General features: G+C 37.1%; 2 protein-coding genes across 4 annotated transcripts in view; one reads left to right on the top strand and one right to left on the bottom strand.

Moving 5' to 3' along the window:
- The window catches only part of PHIP (pleckstrin homology domain interacting protein), a 127153-nt gene extending 109858 nt beyond the window's left edge, over window positions 1–17295 (bottom strand). For all 3 annotated transcript variants that reach the window (XM_067702731.1, XM_067702732.1, XM_067702733.1), the window contains exons 1-6: window positions 17040–17295; window positions 16866–16924; window positions 16690–16719; window positions 16444–16503; window positions 2669–2819; window positions 2474–2572 (exon numbers count right to left, since the gene is read on the bottom strand). In XM_067702731.1, the coding sequence (XP_067558832.1) occupies window positions 2474–2572; window positions 2669–2819; window positions 16444–16503; window positions 16690–16719; window positions 16866–16924; window positions 17040–17079 (439 nt within the window). In that variant the 5' untranslated portion in view covers window positions 17080–17295. The remainder of the gene's footprint in view (window positions 1–2473; window positions 2573–2668; window positions 2820–16443; window positions 16504–16689; window positions 16720–16865; window positions 16925–17039) is intronic.
- Window positions 17078–17937, top strand: part of LOC137204902 (uncharacterized) — a 49658-nt gene continuing 48798 nt past the window's right edge. Inside the window, exons 1-2 of the mRNA XM_067702903.1 lie at window positions 17078–17140; window positions 17183–17474. Coding sequence (XP_067559004.1) covers window positions 17078–17140; window positions 17183–17474 — 355 coding nt within the window. The remainder of the gene's footprint in view (window positions 17141–17182; window positions 17475–17937) is intronic.

Raw genomic sequence — 17937 nt, 5'->3', positions numbered from 1 at the left:
ATGACTATTAATAAGTAGAGTCGTTTTGATTAGTCCAGCTTCTCTTTAGAGATGTCAAAAACTATGTGTGAGTATAAAACAAGAAAGCAGGTAAAACTCGCATTCTAGTACAGGTGTTTTTTTAAATATAAAGAACACTTTCCTGAAAATTTGAATGGGAAGAAAATTTATCATAAACTTTAAAAATGAAATAAAACTCTTTCAGAAAGGTACAATTACCTGCCTGGTAATTAATTCTACTACCTCAATATATTACCTCAATATACCAGTTGTGTCACTCTGATGTGACACAAAACTCAAGATATTTTTGCCATATTTACATCCCCTACATCCATGTCAGCAATATTTACTGATCTGACTATAAATGACCTGGCCTAAATTTTTTTATCTGACTTTATAAATATTTGGTATCTTTTTCCAAAAAGTGACTAATACCAACTTTCTTGAGTAGCCAAGTGTTACTATTAGCTAACTGAGAATAAGGCATAGCATGATGGGAGTCACTGTGGCTTCACGACTCACTAAATGTGTAACCTTGGTCAAGTCACCAAACCTTTTCATGCCTCAATTTCCTTCTCTGTAAAGTAAGAATATTTCCTACCTACAGACCATTTAAGGTTTTAAAAAAGAAAATAAATGGAAAATGGTTAGAATAGTGACTAGAACAGAGTAATTACTCACATAGCAAATGTTAAGAGGGAAGTTATTTACTATCAACCAGTTTTGCACTTTCATTGCCTACCACAGGGCTGCTTGACAATGTGTTGAAAGAACAACGTAACATATTCCCCTTATTATATGCATTTTTTCAAAAAGAGGATAAACTTTTCCCTAGAGGGGAAGTTCCTATTAAATTTACCTTCCCCTTCTTTCAAGAAAACTGTTCAACCTCCTAGCATAATGTTCCAAGTGAAAATAAACTCTAGTGTCTCAAATCCTTTGTTGTTTTAATAGTTGTTCGTTATAGTAAGACTATACAGAAATCATTATTTAACCAGGACAATTGTATGTTGAAAAAAAAACATCATCCATGATTACCCACCATACAAACATAGCATACCTTTGGAAAACAGGTTAAAGAAAACTATCCAGAATGCATCAGAGAAAAAGATGTAAATCGTAAAAGAGAGGGTAAGAGAGAAGAAAAAGTGGGAAAGTCTAGCATCTGTTTAACTGGAGTCCCAGAGGAGAGAACAGAGAATGAAGCAGACATGATATTTTAAAAGATAATGGCTGACAATTTTCCAATGCCAACAAAAGACATTACAGATTCTAGAAGCCTAATAAATCTCAAGCCTGATAAATAGAAAAAACTGACACTAAGACACAGCACAGTCAAACTGCAGAAAACCAACGAGAGACAGAAAATCTTAAAAGCAGCCAGAGAAAAAGAGATCATCTTCCCAGCAACAGTTAGATTTAAACCCAAATATATCAATAATTGCAATATGAAGGACAAAATGTCCCAGGTGAAACACAAAATTTGTCATATTGTATTTTTAAAAAACAACTTCTACGCTATTTTTTAAGATATGGAAAATAAAAGGATACAAAAGGGTTGAAAATAAAACAACAGAAAAAGATATTCTATATAAACATTAAATGAAAGTTATACAAAACTGTAATACTGATGAATTATAAAACAGTAATACTGACTGTAATTATCCAGATAAGGAAGAAATAAGTATAATTTGGATAGGTGGAAGAAAGAGGGAGAATAACATTTCTGGCTAGGCAGGAGGGTAGGGATAGGAGAGGAGGCTATGATTAAAACATGAAGGTCTCTGAAAGTCAGAAGTATAGACTTGGTGGTAGAGGAACTGCAACACCATTAAAATAGCATAAGCTACCTCATATACCACCTTGAGCAGAAGAGTGACATATTAAATAAGATTAAAATTACAGTGTTATGCAGTATGACCTGAAAGGGAGAGAGGGAGAAGACACCGGAAGCAATACTAGTTTGAATGATGCTATAGTAATTCGGGAAAGACAAGGGCCTTTTCATAGTAGAGGTAAAAGGGATGAATCTAGAGGCCATTTCAAGAGGAAGACCTATCTGCATCAGTTTTCCTCCTTTGAAATTTTAAAGCCAAAAAAAAAAACATGACTACTCATAAAAATAACAAAACTATTTTTGTTTTCCATCAGTACAACTAATCTGTATTATGGTAACAGTTGCCCATTAAATCAGCCTAATGATATACATCTTAATAAACAATTTTTTGTAAAAATACCAATGAACTAATTAGCTTAGATAGGTACAATATATACAACCCATAATTACACATTATTATGACTTCTTCACTATAGATTACTATCATAAGAAAAAAATTCTGAGAGCTTTTTCCTCTTTGAACGCTAACGTACATAATATGAAATTCTCTGACTTCGCAGCAAGTAAAAACATTTTTATTTTCAAAAGCTCTTTACCGAGAGGATATCAACTTGGTAATGAACTCAAACAACTCACCAATGCTGGGTGGGCTACCATAGTTAATTGGTGACTCTGGTGGTCTTCCACAATGCAATGCCGCCAGAGCAGATCCTTTCCACACAACATGCTTGCAGCCTATTAAACACATACATTTTTAATGGATACAAAAATAAGACACAAAGACGAAAAGTGAGGAAAAAAAATCTAAATTCTAATAGAAATTTTTCATACTTTTATTTGTGCGTAGCAAGGACTGTCTTCCAGCTCCTAATAAAGTTTGTACTCCAGGAACACTTTGTGGAATTTCTTGCTCAAGAAGAGGTCCTAGTCGATGACATATTTGCAGCAAGTGATCAGGTGCTAAATGTCTGTAATACTTCACCTATTATGTGAAAGACATATAAAATATTTGCTAAATAAAGTGATACAATTCTTTACAGTAAATAAACTTTAAAAAATATGGTAATTATTTCTGGCTAGTCAACATTTCATTTTACTTGGGGGAAAAGTTCACATTTATTCTGTGAAACCACTTGACTCACAGAATAAAACAGCTACCCAACCATGATTTGCCCCACTGAGGAGGAAAAATGCTAAAGAATTAATGTTACCTAAATACAGCAAGTTATAAATTAACAGATGCTAGTCAAAGCAAATACTGAACAATGAAAAAACCTACAGCATTATACCCTAAAATGGTATGTTTCAGTTTAACAATTTTCAAAAACTTCAAACAACAAAAAATCACCTAACTACAAATATAATAAACGTTTTGTATTTTCGACATTATTTTTTAAAAATCTGCAGAATAGTTCAGGATTAAAGAAACTTAATAGTTCATGTTCTCATTATAAAATCTAAAAACACTTACATGATTTCTATGCTGAATTTTATAATTTATTTATACCAAAAACCTCACAGAAAGGCCAAATTCCAACTGTTAAATGAAACAAGTTTTGACTATAAATCTACCGACTACAAAGTTTGAGCACTTTTTGGAACAACTTCAAAGTACTGCTTAATTTATGCTAACATTCAAAACCAAGATATAAAATGCTATATTTTTATTATCCATCCTGGAAGTCTTTAGTAAATAGACAATATTTGCATAATAATGTAAAGAGAATTACATCAGAAAAAAAAGTACACTATTTTTTCACTTATATTTAGGCTATCAAGTTACAAAAAATTTCTCAGTGTAGCACCGAAATATTCCAGTTCAGCCGTTTTCAAAGTGTGTTCTGTGGACCCCTAGGGATTTTTCAGGTAAAAATTATGAATAGGGACTTCCCTGGCAGTCCAGCGGTTAAGATTCCGCACTTCCACTGCAGGGGACATGGGTTCAATCCCTGGTCGGGGGCACTAAGATCCTGCATGCCACGCGGTGCGGCCAAAAAATTTAAAAAAAAATTATGAATAATATGAAGACGTTATTTGCTTTTTCACTCTCATTTTCTCATGAGTGTACTGTGAGTTTTTCAGAGGCCACATGACATGTGATGTTCCAACAGACTGAAGGTAGATGTGGATGTAAGAATCTGCCTTCTATTAAACCAGACGCTAAACATCCCCAAAAGTGTAAAACAATACCACTCTTCTCACAAATTTGGTTTGTTTAGGAACATAATTATGTTATAAAAAAATTTTACTTATATGGAATGAGTTTATTATATTTAAATGAATAAAAATATTTTAAAATTTGTTTTAATTTTTAAATGTTAAATATGAATAGATTAGAATCCACATAAACAAAGAGACTGCAATAATTTTTACTAATGTGAAGAGGTGCTGAGGTGAAGAAGTTTGAGAATTGCTACTCAAATTCACTTAGATTCTTTTTTAAAAAATAACTGGAAGCTTGTACCTTTTGACTCCCTTTACACATTTCGTCCACTCCCATGGATGAAGGGAGTTAAAAGGTACAAAACTTCCCAGTTATAAAACATTCAAGCCACCATGAAGAGCACGGCGATTATAGGTAATAATAGTGTATTGCATAATTGAAAGTTGCTAAGAGAGAAGATCTTAAAAGTTCTCATGACGAGAAAAAAATGCTTGAAGTATATATGGTGACAGACATTAACTAGTGTGGTGGTGATCATTTCACAATATATACAAATATCAAATCATTATGTTGTGCACCTGAAACTAAAATAATGTTGTATGTCAATTTCACCTCAATTAAAAATAAATAAATAAATAACAAGGAAAGTCTGAGAAAATTTCATAGCCAAGAATAGCCTAAAAAAGACACGACAACTTAAAAGTCCACTTAGTAATGGCAATTTTAGTATGAATTCCTTATGGTAAGACAGATTTGGGGGGAAGTGAGGGATTAAATCATTCCATCTTGCAGTATCTGTTATACTCTAACTGCAAAAGACTGTGAATGATATTTTTTAAAGAATTAGCTGATATTCATTCTTCTAAGCTCAAGCCAATTAAGAGGAACCTACCTTACTTTTTATCATAATATACTATCACAGAGACAATATGTAGCCATATTGCCACACTTCGAAAAGATAATTTAAAATAATAGTCTCACACATAGCAGATGGTCAATAATTATTGGTAGAATGAATACTTCTGGAAAAGAAGTTCTAATACAAATTATACATACTACGTCTCTTTGGAGAACGCTTCTCTTTGGAGAAGCTTTGGAGAGTCACAAAAGCACAATGACATTAAAGCCTCTGAAAAATCTTGATATATCTTTTCAATTTTGTTTATTTCACAAACTCCTTTAGTTACAGAATCCTTTTTTCCCTAATATTATCATCTTGAATCAAAACATACTTTTTCAAACACTAGTATGATTAAACAGAAAAAGCATTCAGAAGAAAATACAGCAGAATATAAAATTTTACAATTGTATTTATACTGTAATCTTCCCTAAAATAATTTACTTAAAAATTTAAAGTAAAAGTCTACAATATTTATAGGGTCCCTTCGACTTTCAAACTTGTACATGATAATTATTCTAATGTGACTTTTTTAAATTGATTGGAATTCTTTTTAAAGTGTTTAACGAGAAAGTTCATTACTTGTTAACTTTAGTTTTGTGATGATCCTGTTTTAGGGTCTTCTTGCAAAATACAATTCAGGTAGTGAACCTGAAAATCTTCACTGCAGAACTGTATCTTTTTAATAAAATATTATGAATCCACTTTTTCCAACTAAATCTTTCCTTGATTATCTAGTATATTTCAATTGTTCAAAATCAACTTTCATTTTAAAGTTAGGAGAGAGAATTTTATGCTTTCTGGCTTTGAGACCTTGTGCAAACTGACCCCTCTGCTAGAAATTTTTACCCTGCAGCTCCACACCTCACTCTCCTTCATGTCAGTCTATGCCTCACTGTCTTCCATGACCTGCCTCTGCCTCTTCTTTGGGGACATTCTATCTTTGTGTTTCCACAGCACATTAAACTCCTTCCCAAACATTCCTTTACCCCACTCCCCGGAACTCTGTAGTACTTATCATACCATATTAAGTGTTCTTAATATATTTTGATACCTAGACCTCAGGAGGAATCTAATGATAGCTATGATGCCCTTCCCCTCCCCCCCAAAACACATATAGGCCCTACCACTACTATGCCCTGTTTTGGGGTTCATAAGACCCTGCACTATACTAAAATTGCCAATTTACTTTATCCATGTCCTACCTAAGAACACACGGGATTAGAACTTGTTTACCTGTCTACCCAGTACCTAACATAGTACTTACAGGTAAGTGCTTAATTATTAGATAAATGAATATATGAAAATATGCAGAAAAAAACTGACTTCTCTATCTAGCCATTAAAGGGTGAGGTTCTTTAAGGTCTGAGATCCAAGAGCCCAGTTCCAGACCCTCTCTTATTCTCACTCTACACTCTCTCCCTGAACAATCTTTATGCAAAGCTTCCCAAATTTTATCTATAGCCTAGGCTTGCACATCAGATTTTCTTAAAAGACTCCCCTCCTTGGCGTCCCAAAGCCTCCTCAACTCAACATATCCAAAAGTAAACTCATGATGCTCATGCCAACCCACCACCACCAAAAAAGTTCCCTACAGTGGTGACTGGCAACACCATCTAACCAACCTAAAATCAAGAAGTCACGTTTTTCACACTGTTCATTCCTCCCTCCCACCTCATTCCAAATATCCAAGCAGTCACCAACTCCAAATGAATTTTTCCTTCCTAGCCTTAAACCCATCTACCCGTTTCTATCTCCATAATAACAATCCAAGTTCAAATCATCTTTGCTATAAACTCTCATCTTTCCCACATCCACTCATGCCTTCTACAACCTCATTCAAATCTATACTCTATATTGCAATTAGAATGCTCTTTCCAAAACAGAGATCTGGTCAGGTCACCTCTACCTAAAGCACTCCAGAGGCTTTCCTTGCTCTCTGGAGATCCAAATCCTTAACATGGTCTACAAGCCCTGAAGTACATGTACAGTCCATTACTATTTCTCTGCCTCATCTGGCACATTCCCAGCCCTACACTCTCCAGACCCCACTTCTTTCCACATTTAGACACACTGGCTTTCTTTCAGGTTCTTTACCTGCACTCTCTCCTGTCAGGCTTTTCCATGTGGTATATACTCTCAGCATTTCCCCACATCCCCTTGCCCAGATAACTCTTCTATTTGCTTCAGATCTTCCCTTCAATGAACTTCCTTTGTTTTCCTTCACCCTATTCAGTTTAGGTACATTATCTTAGGTGAACAGTCTTTGGTGACTTTTCCTTAATTCATGTACCAGTTCGTGATTATACCTTTAACAATGTAATGATTTAATGTTTTTCTTCTCCACTTTACCGTAAACTACATGAGAACAGGGACCATCAGCTTTCATTCCTAGATGCATCATATATATACACACATCCCCAATACATAATTTAAAAAATGAATAAAAATTATTTTTTGGTACTATCTTTTTCTCAACATTATTCTTCATGAATATTAATCCATATATTTATGGTCAATATTTAAAATGTAAAAACAAAAACAAATTTTAAAAAATTAAAATAGCTCATTCATGGCTATACATATGTGATTTTTAATTTTCAAATTATTAAGAACCCTGTATCTTTAATATTAACTTAAGCTTTTTAGTCTGAATGAACTTTTAATTTACTAGGAAATAATTAAAAGGTAAAGTCAAAACAATATTGTAATAAAATCCCTTATCCAAAAATGTCTATATCTGGATTTTCAGTAATTGTCCATACACTATTATTAAGGAAAAACAAAACAAAACTTGACATTCTCAATTCTAATATGTCCATTACTTTTCAGGACCAGAGCTGCTTTCAAGCTCTTGAAGATATTCAACACAAAAAAGTATGACCAAATGGTAAAGTGTGATGAATATTAATAATACTAACATAGCTAACACATACTGGCTGCACACTAAATGCTAGGCCTTGTGGTAATTGTTGTTTTACATGAAAAAGCTGAGTTAATGATTTTAATATCCGTAAGAGGTATGTTCTATTATTATTCCCATTAATAAAGAAATGATGGCACAAAAAGATAAAAGAACCCTCCCAAGGTCACACACATTTAGTGGATGGCAGAGATGAGACAAACCAAGGCAATCTAACTCCAGAGCCACAATCATACAGCCCGTCCCCTACCTCCCCTCCAAAGTACCTATTGCCTCAAATATATGTATATATCAATGTGCAAGCAAGCTATAAATTAGACATTTTGAATAGTTTTCAACATATGCATTAAAGTGAGCCAGAAAGAAATGTTTTAGAAGTTGACCTTTCATGTTGAAAAAAAATCCTTCTAGACCTAAACAGAGAAAAAAAACCTGGATATCTTTTTAAGGACCTTTTAAAAGTGAGCTTAGATCAATATATTCATTCCAACTACTTGATTTACCGGTGAGACCTAGAAATGCCAGTCCTTCCTCTAGGATGTAATTAAGAAGTCCTAATGAAAATAAGATCCACCTAATGTTTGGCACCAAAACGATCTGATTTGACCAGGCTCTTTACTTTATCCCTAGGTCCCAAACACCTGACTGGTTCTAAAACAGTTTTTCAGATCTCCCACATCTGTTTTCTCACAATTTTTTTCAGATTTGATAGGCTAGTTGCTTCTGCTTCCTACTATGGTTCTGAGCTCTAAAAGGTCAGCTTCATGGAATATAGTTCTTATTTTTAGGTCTATTCTAGCATATAAACAAAATCATAAATTTTTAAAAACACTATTCACTGTTTAATCACTCTATAAGGCCTATTACTAAAATCCAGTCCCTAAAATTCTCAAAACTTCTAAACTTACAATTTATAAATCTGTTACCATTATTACAAAGTGCAGGTTAAATTATATCTACACTTTTTAAAACAAGTTTACATTTTCTGAGCATTTTTTTAAAACTGTAATAGTTTTTCCACATAGGAAAAAAATATGGAATACTTACTCTGTGCCAAGTATGCTCAAAATTTATTTATCTTCACAAGCAAATAAGGTTAAGTATTTTCCTCATTTCACAGGTAAAGAAAACTGAGGCCCAAAGGTTAAGGTCACACATTTAGAAAGTAGGAGAAACAGTAATCAAACCGAGGTCTTCTGATTCCGAGTTTAGTGTTATTTCTATAACACTATAGTTTCCTTCTCTCAACTTTAGTTTCCCCCACACTGTCAAACAGGCTCTATGATTACCAAACTTAAATAAAACCCATGTAACCATTTTTCAAGTCAAATCTTCTAAGCTGGGTAACAATTCTTAGGACTCTTACAAGCTTATGACTTATTTGTACTTAGAGTATAATAAAATTAATATAGAATCTTACTAAGTCTCAAAATTAATCTTGGTGGTCTATTTACTCTTAATAACTATGAATAAACATGCTCAAAGGACTGTCTTATATTCAGAATTTGGTCAACCACCTAAGAATTCACTTAGATAATAATTCAGTTAGAATTATCAATGCAATTATCAATACATATTTGTCAAATAAATAAAATGCAATATTGCTCTTCCAAATTTTATTCATTACAATTTGACTATATTTGTTTAAAAAAAAACCCAAAACTCTATCCAGAATTAAGGTTTCCACAAACCACAAAGTAAAGATGCTCTATAAAAAATAATTTAAAACACAACAAAATGACAAAGTTTAACTTTATAAAATAACATTTTGAAGTTCTGTTTTTAAATCAAGTCAAATTTGCTAAGCAAAATCTGTGCAATAAGAAATCTTCTTTAAAACATTATTTTACTTAAAGTATAATTTAAAACTTAAACCTATGATTCTGTTGAAAAAGTTATTGTCTATTAATTTTAAGATTAAAAATTCTTAAACTGTTTATTCTTAAAACGCCAATATAAATAATCTTAAGAGAACAATCAGTTTCATTTTTAGTAATGTTTCAGTTTCAAACACCATACTCAAAATAACTAACATCACACATATAACGGCAGTGTAAAGTTGTTTCAGAAAATGCATATTTCTCCAAGTTGACTAGAATTCAGTACTTCCACACCCCAAAACTAAACCAGAATCAAGTGACACAAATAAAGGTAAGTATTTTTTGCATTTATACTATAACCTCTGGCAAGACAGGCTATGTGCCTGTTCTTTATCCAGACAGAGACCAAACGGGTCATGCTACTGTGACCACAGCCATCTGGAGCCCAGAATAAACGGATTCCTTATGTGCTTCCTTTGCAGCAGGCTGCTATCACCCATGTTGCCATGAATAACTTAAGCCTTATACTACAAACCTCTCTCCTCTTACAATTTAAATGAGTTTTAACTAAAGCAGAAACTGCATTACACCAATGTTGCTACCCCAATTTTCCTAATATCAAAAACTTCTCATCCAACCATCCTTTTCATTATCTGTGATCCCTGAGCTTAAATAAGGCCGCTTTTGTGTATGTGCATATACGTGTGTACATGTGTGTGAGGCAAATAACTAAAGGTGGACCGGCTTCACATCTAATGTCTCCCTGCTCCGTAGTGACCAAAGGTTCTCAAACTTTTGTATTTCAATACCACAATTTTTTATTTTTAGTACCCTGAATTCTCAAATGCCATAATGAAAAAAAAATTTTCATTTTCCCTAACCTGTTATAAAATGCTTACCCTCCTCTATATTCCATATACTCAACAACGTATTTATTAATTCCAAAATAATTTGTTTTCACAAATTACTCATATGTCAACAACAGAGGTTCTCACAAACAAGACAGAAACTTTACACATTTAAAACTTCCAGAATTTTCAATTTGGTTCCTATTATATAATAGTCTTTATCACTTTTAAGTACAATTACAAAAGCAACTGAAGTATTCTAAACAAATTTGCTGTTAAAATCTTTTCCTCTAATACACTCATTTTAATGCTTGACTTTCTTTCCTGAAAGGGAAGTACATTAAAATACGAAATTATTCTAAATGTATATACTTAGTACTCTGTTAACTAATGGCCACTTTGCTTAGTACTAGGGATATTTTTCTATGAATTCTAAAACTTCTATGTGGAAACTACTAGTAAGAATGAAATTCACCTACCTGGTATTGTCCAAAATAAGTTGGGTAAAATACAATTTTATTTGCTATAATTCTGTAGTGATATGATAGATAACCACAAAATCGAGGAAAAAGAAGAATGGCTGCAAGAGGTGAGAAAAGTTTCTAGACAAAAGAAACAAAAAACTCGTCTATCTGACAAAGAAATTCTGTATGGACTAAAAGACTGACATTCATAGGATTTATTTAACCAAATACTCACTTAAGAATAAATTCAAAACGGTCCTTTTAAAACTCTGCTTAAAACAGAAATACCTTTAAGCCACATTACAAAACAAAGTATCTCCTCCTATTTCCAAAACTACAAACTATTGTGATGATTTTAAATTACAAAAATCTCTGTACAGAAGGAACCAGATGCAACAGCCAAGCTCCCTTCACATATTCCTAAGTGCCATCTGATCATGACCAAAAGGAAGAGCTTCATATATCCTCTAATCAATTCTGCATATTTCAACCACCCAAACATTTCTTAATGTTAACTGTTCCACAAATACAGTCATAGTTAGAATCACTATACAGACCAACAAAATTTTTCTAGAAATCTACCCACAATGTTTTAAAAATGATTTATTTTTGATATTTACTATACTTTTTTCTTTGTATCTTAGGCTTAATTATTTTGTACTTGAATCTACAAAGTAACTATACTACCAGTACCTTCTAAAGTTTTAAGCAGCCGGTTTTATATGGCAACTACTATATTCAGAAAGTTATGCATACTTGTTTCTGAAATAAAAATGTTTTTTCTTAAATTTTTATAAAATGTTAGAAAGCTATAGTAGGAACAACCTTTCTACTACTACTAAAGTTCTGATAATAGCAAACACAAACCCTTACATAGTATTTGATTTGTACCAGTCAGTTTTTACTCTCATAATCTTACAAAGTAGGAGCTATTATTAACCCATTGTACAGATCGGGAAACAGACTCCAACAGTACTTTTCTGCCTCATAACAATCATAAAACACCACTGTGCAGTTTGGGAGGGGATAATCCAACTCCCCCTTTATATTCATGCCACTTTACAATTATTCAGGAGTATTAAGAATTTAACAGGTATTTATTTTAAAATTTTTGTAAATGCCTCAAACTCTTTAAAATAATGGTATAAGTATCAATAGAATAACTGCATGTATAAGAAAGGATGAAGATTTGCCTACTTCAGCCCATCAATATGTACTATTCCCTTCACGCCTAACATTTTTTCTTCATTATAATGATTATGAGACACGAAAACCGTGTTATGGAGACTACCAAGCAAAGCTTACTATTTCACTGATACTCTATTAAAAAAGGAAATGATAAGTCTACTACACATTTAATTCATTATATGCCACCCCCCTCCAAAATTGATACTGGTTAAATTTTGACAGTACTATGTTATCTTTAATGGGAATGGGAATCCCTGATTCAAAAACATTTAATATGTTATCTTTTTTTTTTCTAAAACTGGTCTCCTAGGTTTTATACCTTAACTTTCACATTAATCAGCATACTCTAAATAAACACTTAAGAAAATCCTATTTATGGTTCCTATTCATCTCTGAATTTAAGACGGCCAATAATTTATGAAAACCAGTACTTAAACCATGGTGAAAACATATTAATTATAAAGAGGTAGTCTACAAAGTGGTTGTGTCTCAAAAATCTTCCTCTTTTCAAGGAGAAATGATTCTACAAACTAAGAACAGCACTACAAAAAGCATTTATACAATTTACTAAAATGCATGATTTGTCTAAGTCTACTTTTCTGTGTTTTAGATAATGAAACTCCAAAATGAAAAAGCTGAGCTCTTAGAAACAATGCATTGCGACTTCTAGTCAAAAATCAGATTTCAATTCGCTTATCTGACAAGAAAGAGATAACAGGGGCCCAGAGAAATTCCTGACTTGCCAGAGGTTAACCTGCAGGCTAACTGTAGGCAGGGCTAAGATCACAACCCGCAGTCTCCTGATTCCCAATCCTTTCCCTTGAATACAAAGATTTCTAATAAAGTGCAATCATTTTTTAAAAAGCAAACACCACTACAAAAAATAATAATTATTATATCATAACAGATTAGCAAAACAAGAACACAGTTTTGGAAAATAATGCCTCGTAGGCAAGAAATGTAATCAGAGTCCCAAATCTGGCAAAAAACGCTTATAAATTCCGCCTCAAGATCTCATAAATATGCAACTTAAATTATGTCGCCACTACTTAAGGTGACAACTAGAGAGCGAAACTTAATAAACCAACTAATTTCACTATTCAAACTAAGAAATAAATAAATGACAAAGCTTTCTTTGTCCAAAAATTAGTTGTTTTCTTATTCTGTAAAGTTGCCTCCTTACGCTTGATTCCTTTTAAAAAAATAAGAGTTCTAATGAAAGCTTAAAAAATGCCCTTTTACTTTAAAAGCAACCTCATACTTTTTAAAAATAGAAAATCTGATTAAACATATACCACTGAGCCAAAAGAAATTTTTAAACCCTTTAACTTCCTATCAAATTCCATCCACTTTTAAAAATGTTTTAAGTCTTAAGATAGACAGCAATAACCATAATCCTGTTTAACAATACCTTTACCAATGACACTTAAAAAAATAATAATACGTTTATTTCAACTCCGTAAACTTTTAAACTGCTCTTAAAACTCCACTTTCTGCTTGGTCAAAACTCAACCACTGTGATTTTATCTGCAGCCTGACTGCAGATGCTGATCTATGCGTGTTTTAAGCTCACAAATACAAATATTATACCCCATCCTAAATAGCTGTAATTTGAGGTTCTCTAAAAATTTCAATTTGACATACAAATTCTCCCATTTAAAACCATTTAAAATATTACCCAATTTATCGGTTAACGTCAGCAACAAAATTTCCAGGTAGAGGTAAACACTACTGAAACTACAAACAATAGTTATTACTTTGGCTTCACTCACCAAAATAATCTTCAAACTTTGGCTTCACTCACCAAAATAATCTTCAAACCAACATTATGTAAATTAAATTTAATAGGACACAAAATAAAACTTTTTTTCAGTCTCAGGAATAAATTAAGACAACAGAGAATGATGTACAAGAGACTTTGCATGTGCTCACCTAGCTCACCATAAAATTTCAAAATCCTACTATTAAACAAAAACGTACTTAAATACCTAGTGTTCTAAAATATCTTTAGGGCTAACTAAATGTCAACCAAAAGTCAAACAAAATTAAACCAAATACCACACACCTCGATATATAGTTCGATGGGTATGAAAGTACCTCAAATGGTGCCTCGGATCCAGCTGATACAGAGTGAGTAATATGCTGAACGAACGAAATGAGAAAATGAGCCAGAGAACCCTGAAGTCTAATGAGAATTCTTAACTATCTCATGAGCGTGCCAACATGACTGCTCTGGTAAAAAGGTCTGAAAACACTCTAAGCAAGAAAAGACACTTCCATACAAAATAGGTGGATTTTGATAAATAACACACTGATAAAGACACTGCTTATGGTATCCTAAGTCAAGTCTGATAAAGAGACTAGGAATATAAACTCATTTTACTAATATTTGAGAGGTAAGAAACTCGCTCAAAAAAAGCTGAAAAACACTGGTAACCCTGTTTTTATTGGAAAACAAAATGATATTCCTACAAGGACTAGACATTTTCATAATTTGGCCAGATACCATTGGCCGCTTCATTTAAAAGACATAAAAATAGCGTTACCAATAGTCTCCACATTAAAAAGAACACAGCAACCTTTAGTGACTTGGGGTTTGTGGGGTTTTATAAAACGCAAAGATGGGTGTGGTTAAAAGAGAGGCAAAGATAAGTTCTGTCTGTCCAGTTCTTAAAAATGGAATATTATCTTTATGATAATTCTTTAAATAACAAGAAATACATGGAAATCCACTTAAGATTTTGTCAAGTATTTACAAACCTAAAAATTAAACATTGCTGTTATTGAATCTTGGAGTTTGCTTCAAACTCCATTCATTTTAGCCAAGTACTGAATAAGACTAGTTGAAATCACTACGTACTTGAAAAACTAACAGTATGGAAATGAATGCGCTGTTAACTCTCTATTCATTTAACTAAACCTAAGTACGCTTGCTTATTTCAATAGCTGTGAGCACTTACCAACAACCTATACTAAATCATAACACATTTAGACACAAAAGTTAGATGTTCTATATGCAAATGAAACAGGAGCCATCAAAAATCATGTCATGCCTTCCTCAATCTCGCTGAAGGCGTTCAAAGCTAGCTGAAACTTCCTGATGCTTTCAGAAGCCCTCTTGAAGTAACATTATAACTATCTTAAAACATCAGCTGCAAACATGTCTCCGAAAAATCAATGCACTGCATAAATTTCAAAGGCTCGATGTGCCCCAGTGACTGCTTTAACACACACATCACACACATACGCATACAACCTAAATCAGAGGAGGAGGAGAAATTAACACGAAAAGCAGAACTCCCGAATACAAATACCCCACTGTTCCATTCACAACACTCAAGGGGTCAGGACCACTTTTAGAAATCAATTTTCAGAAATGACTAAAATACTCAATTCGGAAACCCACAAAATTAAGAGAGGTATTTTTCAAGCGACTAACAAAATACATCCCGCTGTAAAACTGAAAAACTTTTACTTGCCAATCGCCACTCCACAGTAAGTGTACGTGTAAAAAAATCAACACTCTTCAGGGGCCTCCAATAGCAGCTTTTAATTTAACGAGGGGCCTAACGCGAAAATTAGCAAAATGAAAAAAAGCCTGTTAAACTTCTGGCTTTAGGGTGTTACACGCTTTACACTTCTGCGAAAAAAGCTTCCGTAGATGCAAGATGCGCCCGCTGGCCAACGACCATCAGCCGGCCGAACCCCTCCGACGAAAAAAAAAAAAAAAAAAAAAACCTAGCTCTGAAGGTAAAGGAAAGCCACAGAAACGGAAGAGGAAAAAAAATAACGTCTTGCCACGGTTCCGCAGCGGCTGAATAGGCGGCTTGTGAAATGCTAATGCCACTTCGGAGCAGTTAGTCACCAGCTATTGTGTGCGGCAGGAGAAAGCCGAGCCGAGCGCGCGTGCGGAGCGAGCAGGCGAGCGAGCGCGCCCTCCTTCCTCGCGCCGCCGCCGCCGCCGCCGCCGCCTCGCGCGCGCCCCCGCGCCCGCACGGACGCGCGCGCCGGCCCCTCCTCCTCCGGCCTTGCACTGCACAACACTCATGACGTATCTTTATTTCTAGCACATTAACAAAATATCACAAATAAATTGTCGGCAGCCCCTGCGGCCCCGGGGTGCGGGTCTCCCCGGCCACTGCCCCCCGCAACCCCCGCGCCAGCCTCCCAACCCTCCCCGTGGCCTTCGGAGCTTTCAGGTTCTGGGGCCAAGTTTTTGTCTCTGTAAAAAAATTGCGGGAAATTCAATTTTTATTCGACTCGGGGAAAAGTTTCTTTGCTCCGCGACGTGAATGTCTCACCAGATTCTGGTAGGTCCTGGGATGCTCCTTCCCGGTCCAGTCGGTGCGCCGGGGCAGCAGCTGCGGGGAGAGGACGCCCCGTGAGCCCGGCCCCCGGCCCCGGCCCGCCCGCGCCCCTCCCCCGCCCTCCCCGCGCCCCGCCTGGGACCCCGAGCCCCGCGCCCCGCGCCCCGGCGGCGGCGGCGGCGCAGCGGCCCAGGGGCGGCCGCGCGGCGGCGGGACGCGGCGGGCCGCCGCCGCCCTTACCTCCTTCTCGGCCACCTCACGGATCAGCACCTGCAACAACAAAGCGGGGAGAGCTGAGCCCCGCGCCCCGGGCCGCGGCCCCGCCGCCGCCGCCGCCGCCAACGCCGCCGCCGCCGCCCTCCCCCACGCCCGCGAGCGGCGAGCGCCGGCCCGGCCCGCGCCGCGCGCCGCCGTACCTGAGCCGCCTGCTGACAGGGTCCATCTTCCAGGAACCGGGCGATGAGGAAGTAGAGCTCTGCGCGGGAGAGAGGGACGGGGAGACACACAGGCTGAGCAGCCGGGCGGCGGGGGGCGGGGGACCGCGGGCGGCATCGCCCGGTGCCAGCGGCCCCGGCAGCCCCCCGACTTACCCGATCGCAGCTCCGAGAGGCCTTTCCTCTCACAAGACATGTTTATGGGTCACTTCGGGGCCGCCGGCGGGACACCCCGCCGCCGAGTGGAAGCGGGGATGGTGCCGCCGCCTGCCCTATAGCTGTCACTGTGTGTTCACGAGCCGAGCCTCGGCTCCACCATTCAAGCAACGGCGGCGGAGGCGGAGGAGGAGGAGGAGGAAACAACAACTCTCAGGCAGCGGCTACAGGCGCCGCCGCCGCCTCCGCCACGGATCCCTCCGCCGCAGAAAGGAGTCCGCCGCCTTCGCGGCCCCGGGCTCGGCCTGTCCTCGGCCCGCGCCCGCGCCCCCGCCCCCGCCCCCGGCGCAGAAAAAGGAGTGCCTCCGACCCCACGGCCCCGGCGACCCCGCAGCCGGCGCGGCGAGACCCCCGCCCGCGGCTCCCCGACCGAAGGTGCGATTTATTTATTTATTTCCAGTCGAAGATGTCGGAGCCGGAGCCACCGGTTGGCTGGAAGGCGCTTTCTCTGTGGAGGCCGACCTCGGGAGGGAGGGGGCCGGGGACGGCTCCGCGGAGGGATCTGACGCACACGGAGCCGCAGCACAGGCTCTATTCAGCGGCGCTGGCTGGGGCTGAGATGGAAGTTAGTTTCCATGTAGCAGAAATAGGAAACAAATGAAGCAAAACTGCCCAAAGAGGGGAAATGCCCCGAGGATGGGTCTCACTCTCACGCGCGCGCACAGACACACACGCAGAGAGCACTCTCACGCTGGGCAAACTCGGGATCGCGCTACCCTGCCCGAGTTGAATGATAGTGTTTGGTTTCTCTCTTGCCATGTGCATGTGTATAAATGCTGCGGATTGGCATCTGTGTAAGTCTTGTCCTGCGTTATTTCTGCAGCCTATGCAAAGTGTT

The sequence above is a fragment of the Pseudorca crassidens genome, chromosome 13 (assembly GCF_039906515.1).
Source record: "Pseudorca crassidens isolate mPseCra1 chromosome 13, mPseCra1.hap1, whole genome shotgun sequence".
NCBI lineage: Eukaryota > Metazoa > Chordata > Mammalia > Artiodactyla > Delphinidae > Pseudorca > Pseudorca crassidens.
The sequence above is the reverse complement of the archived record's forward strand: the minus strand, read 5'-3'. Positions and strand labels throughout refer to the sequence as shown.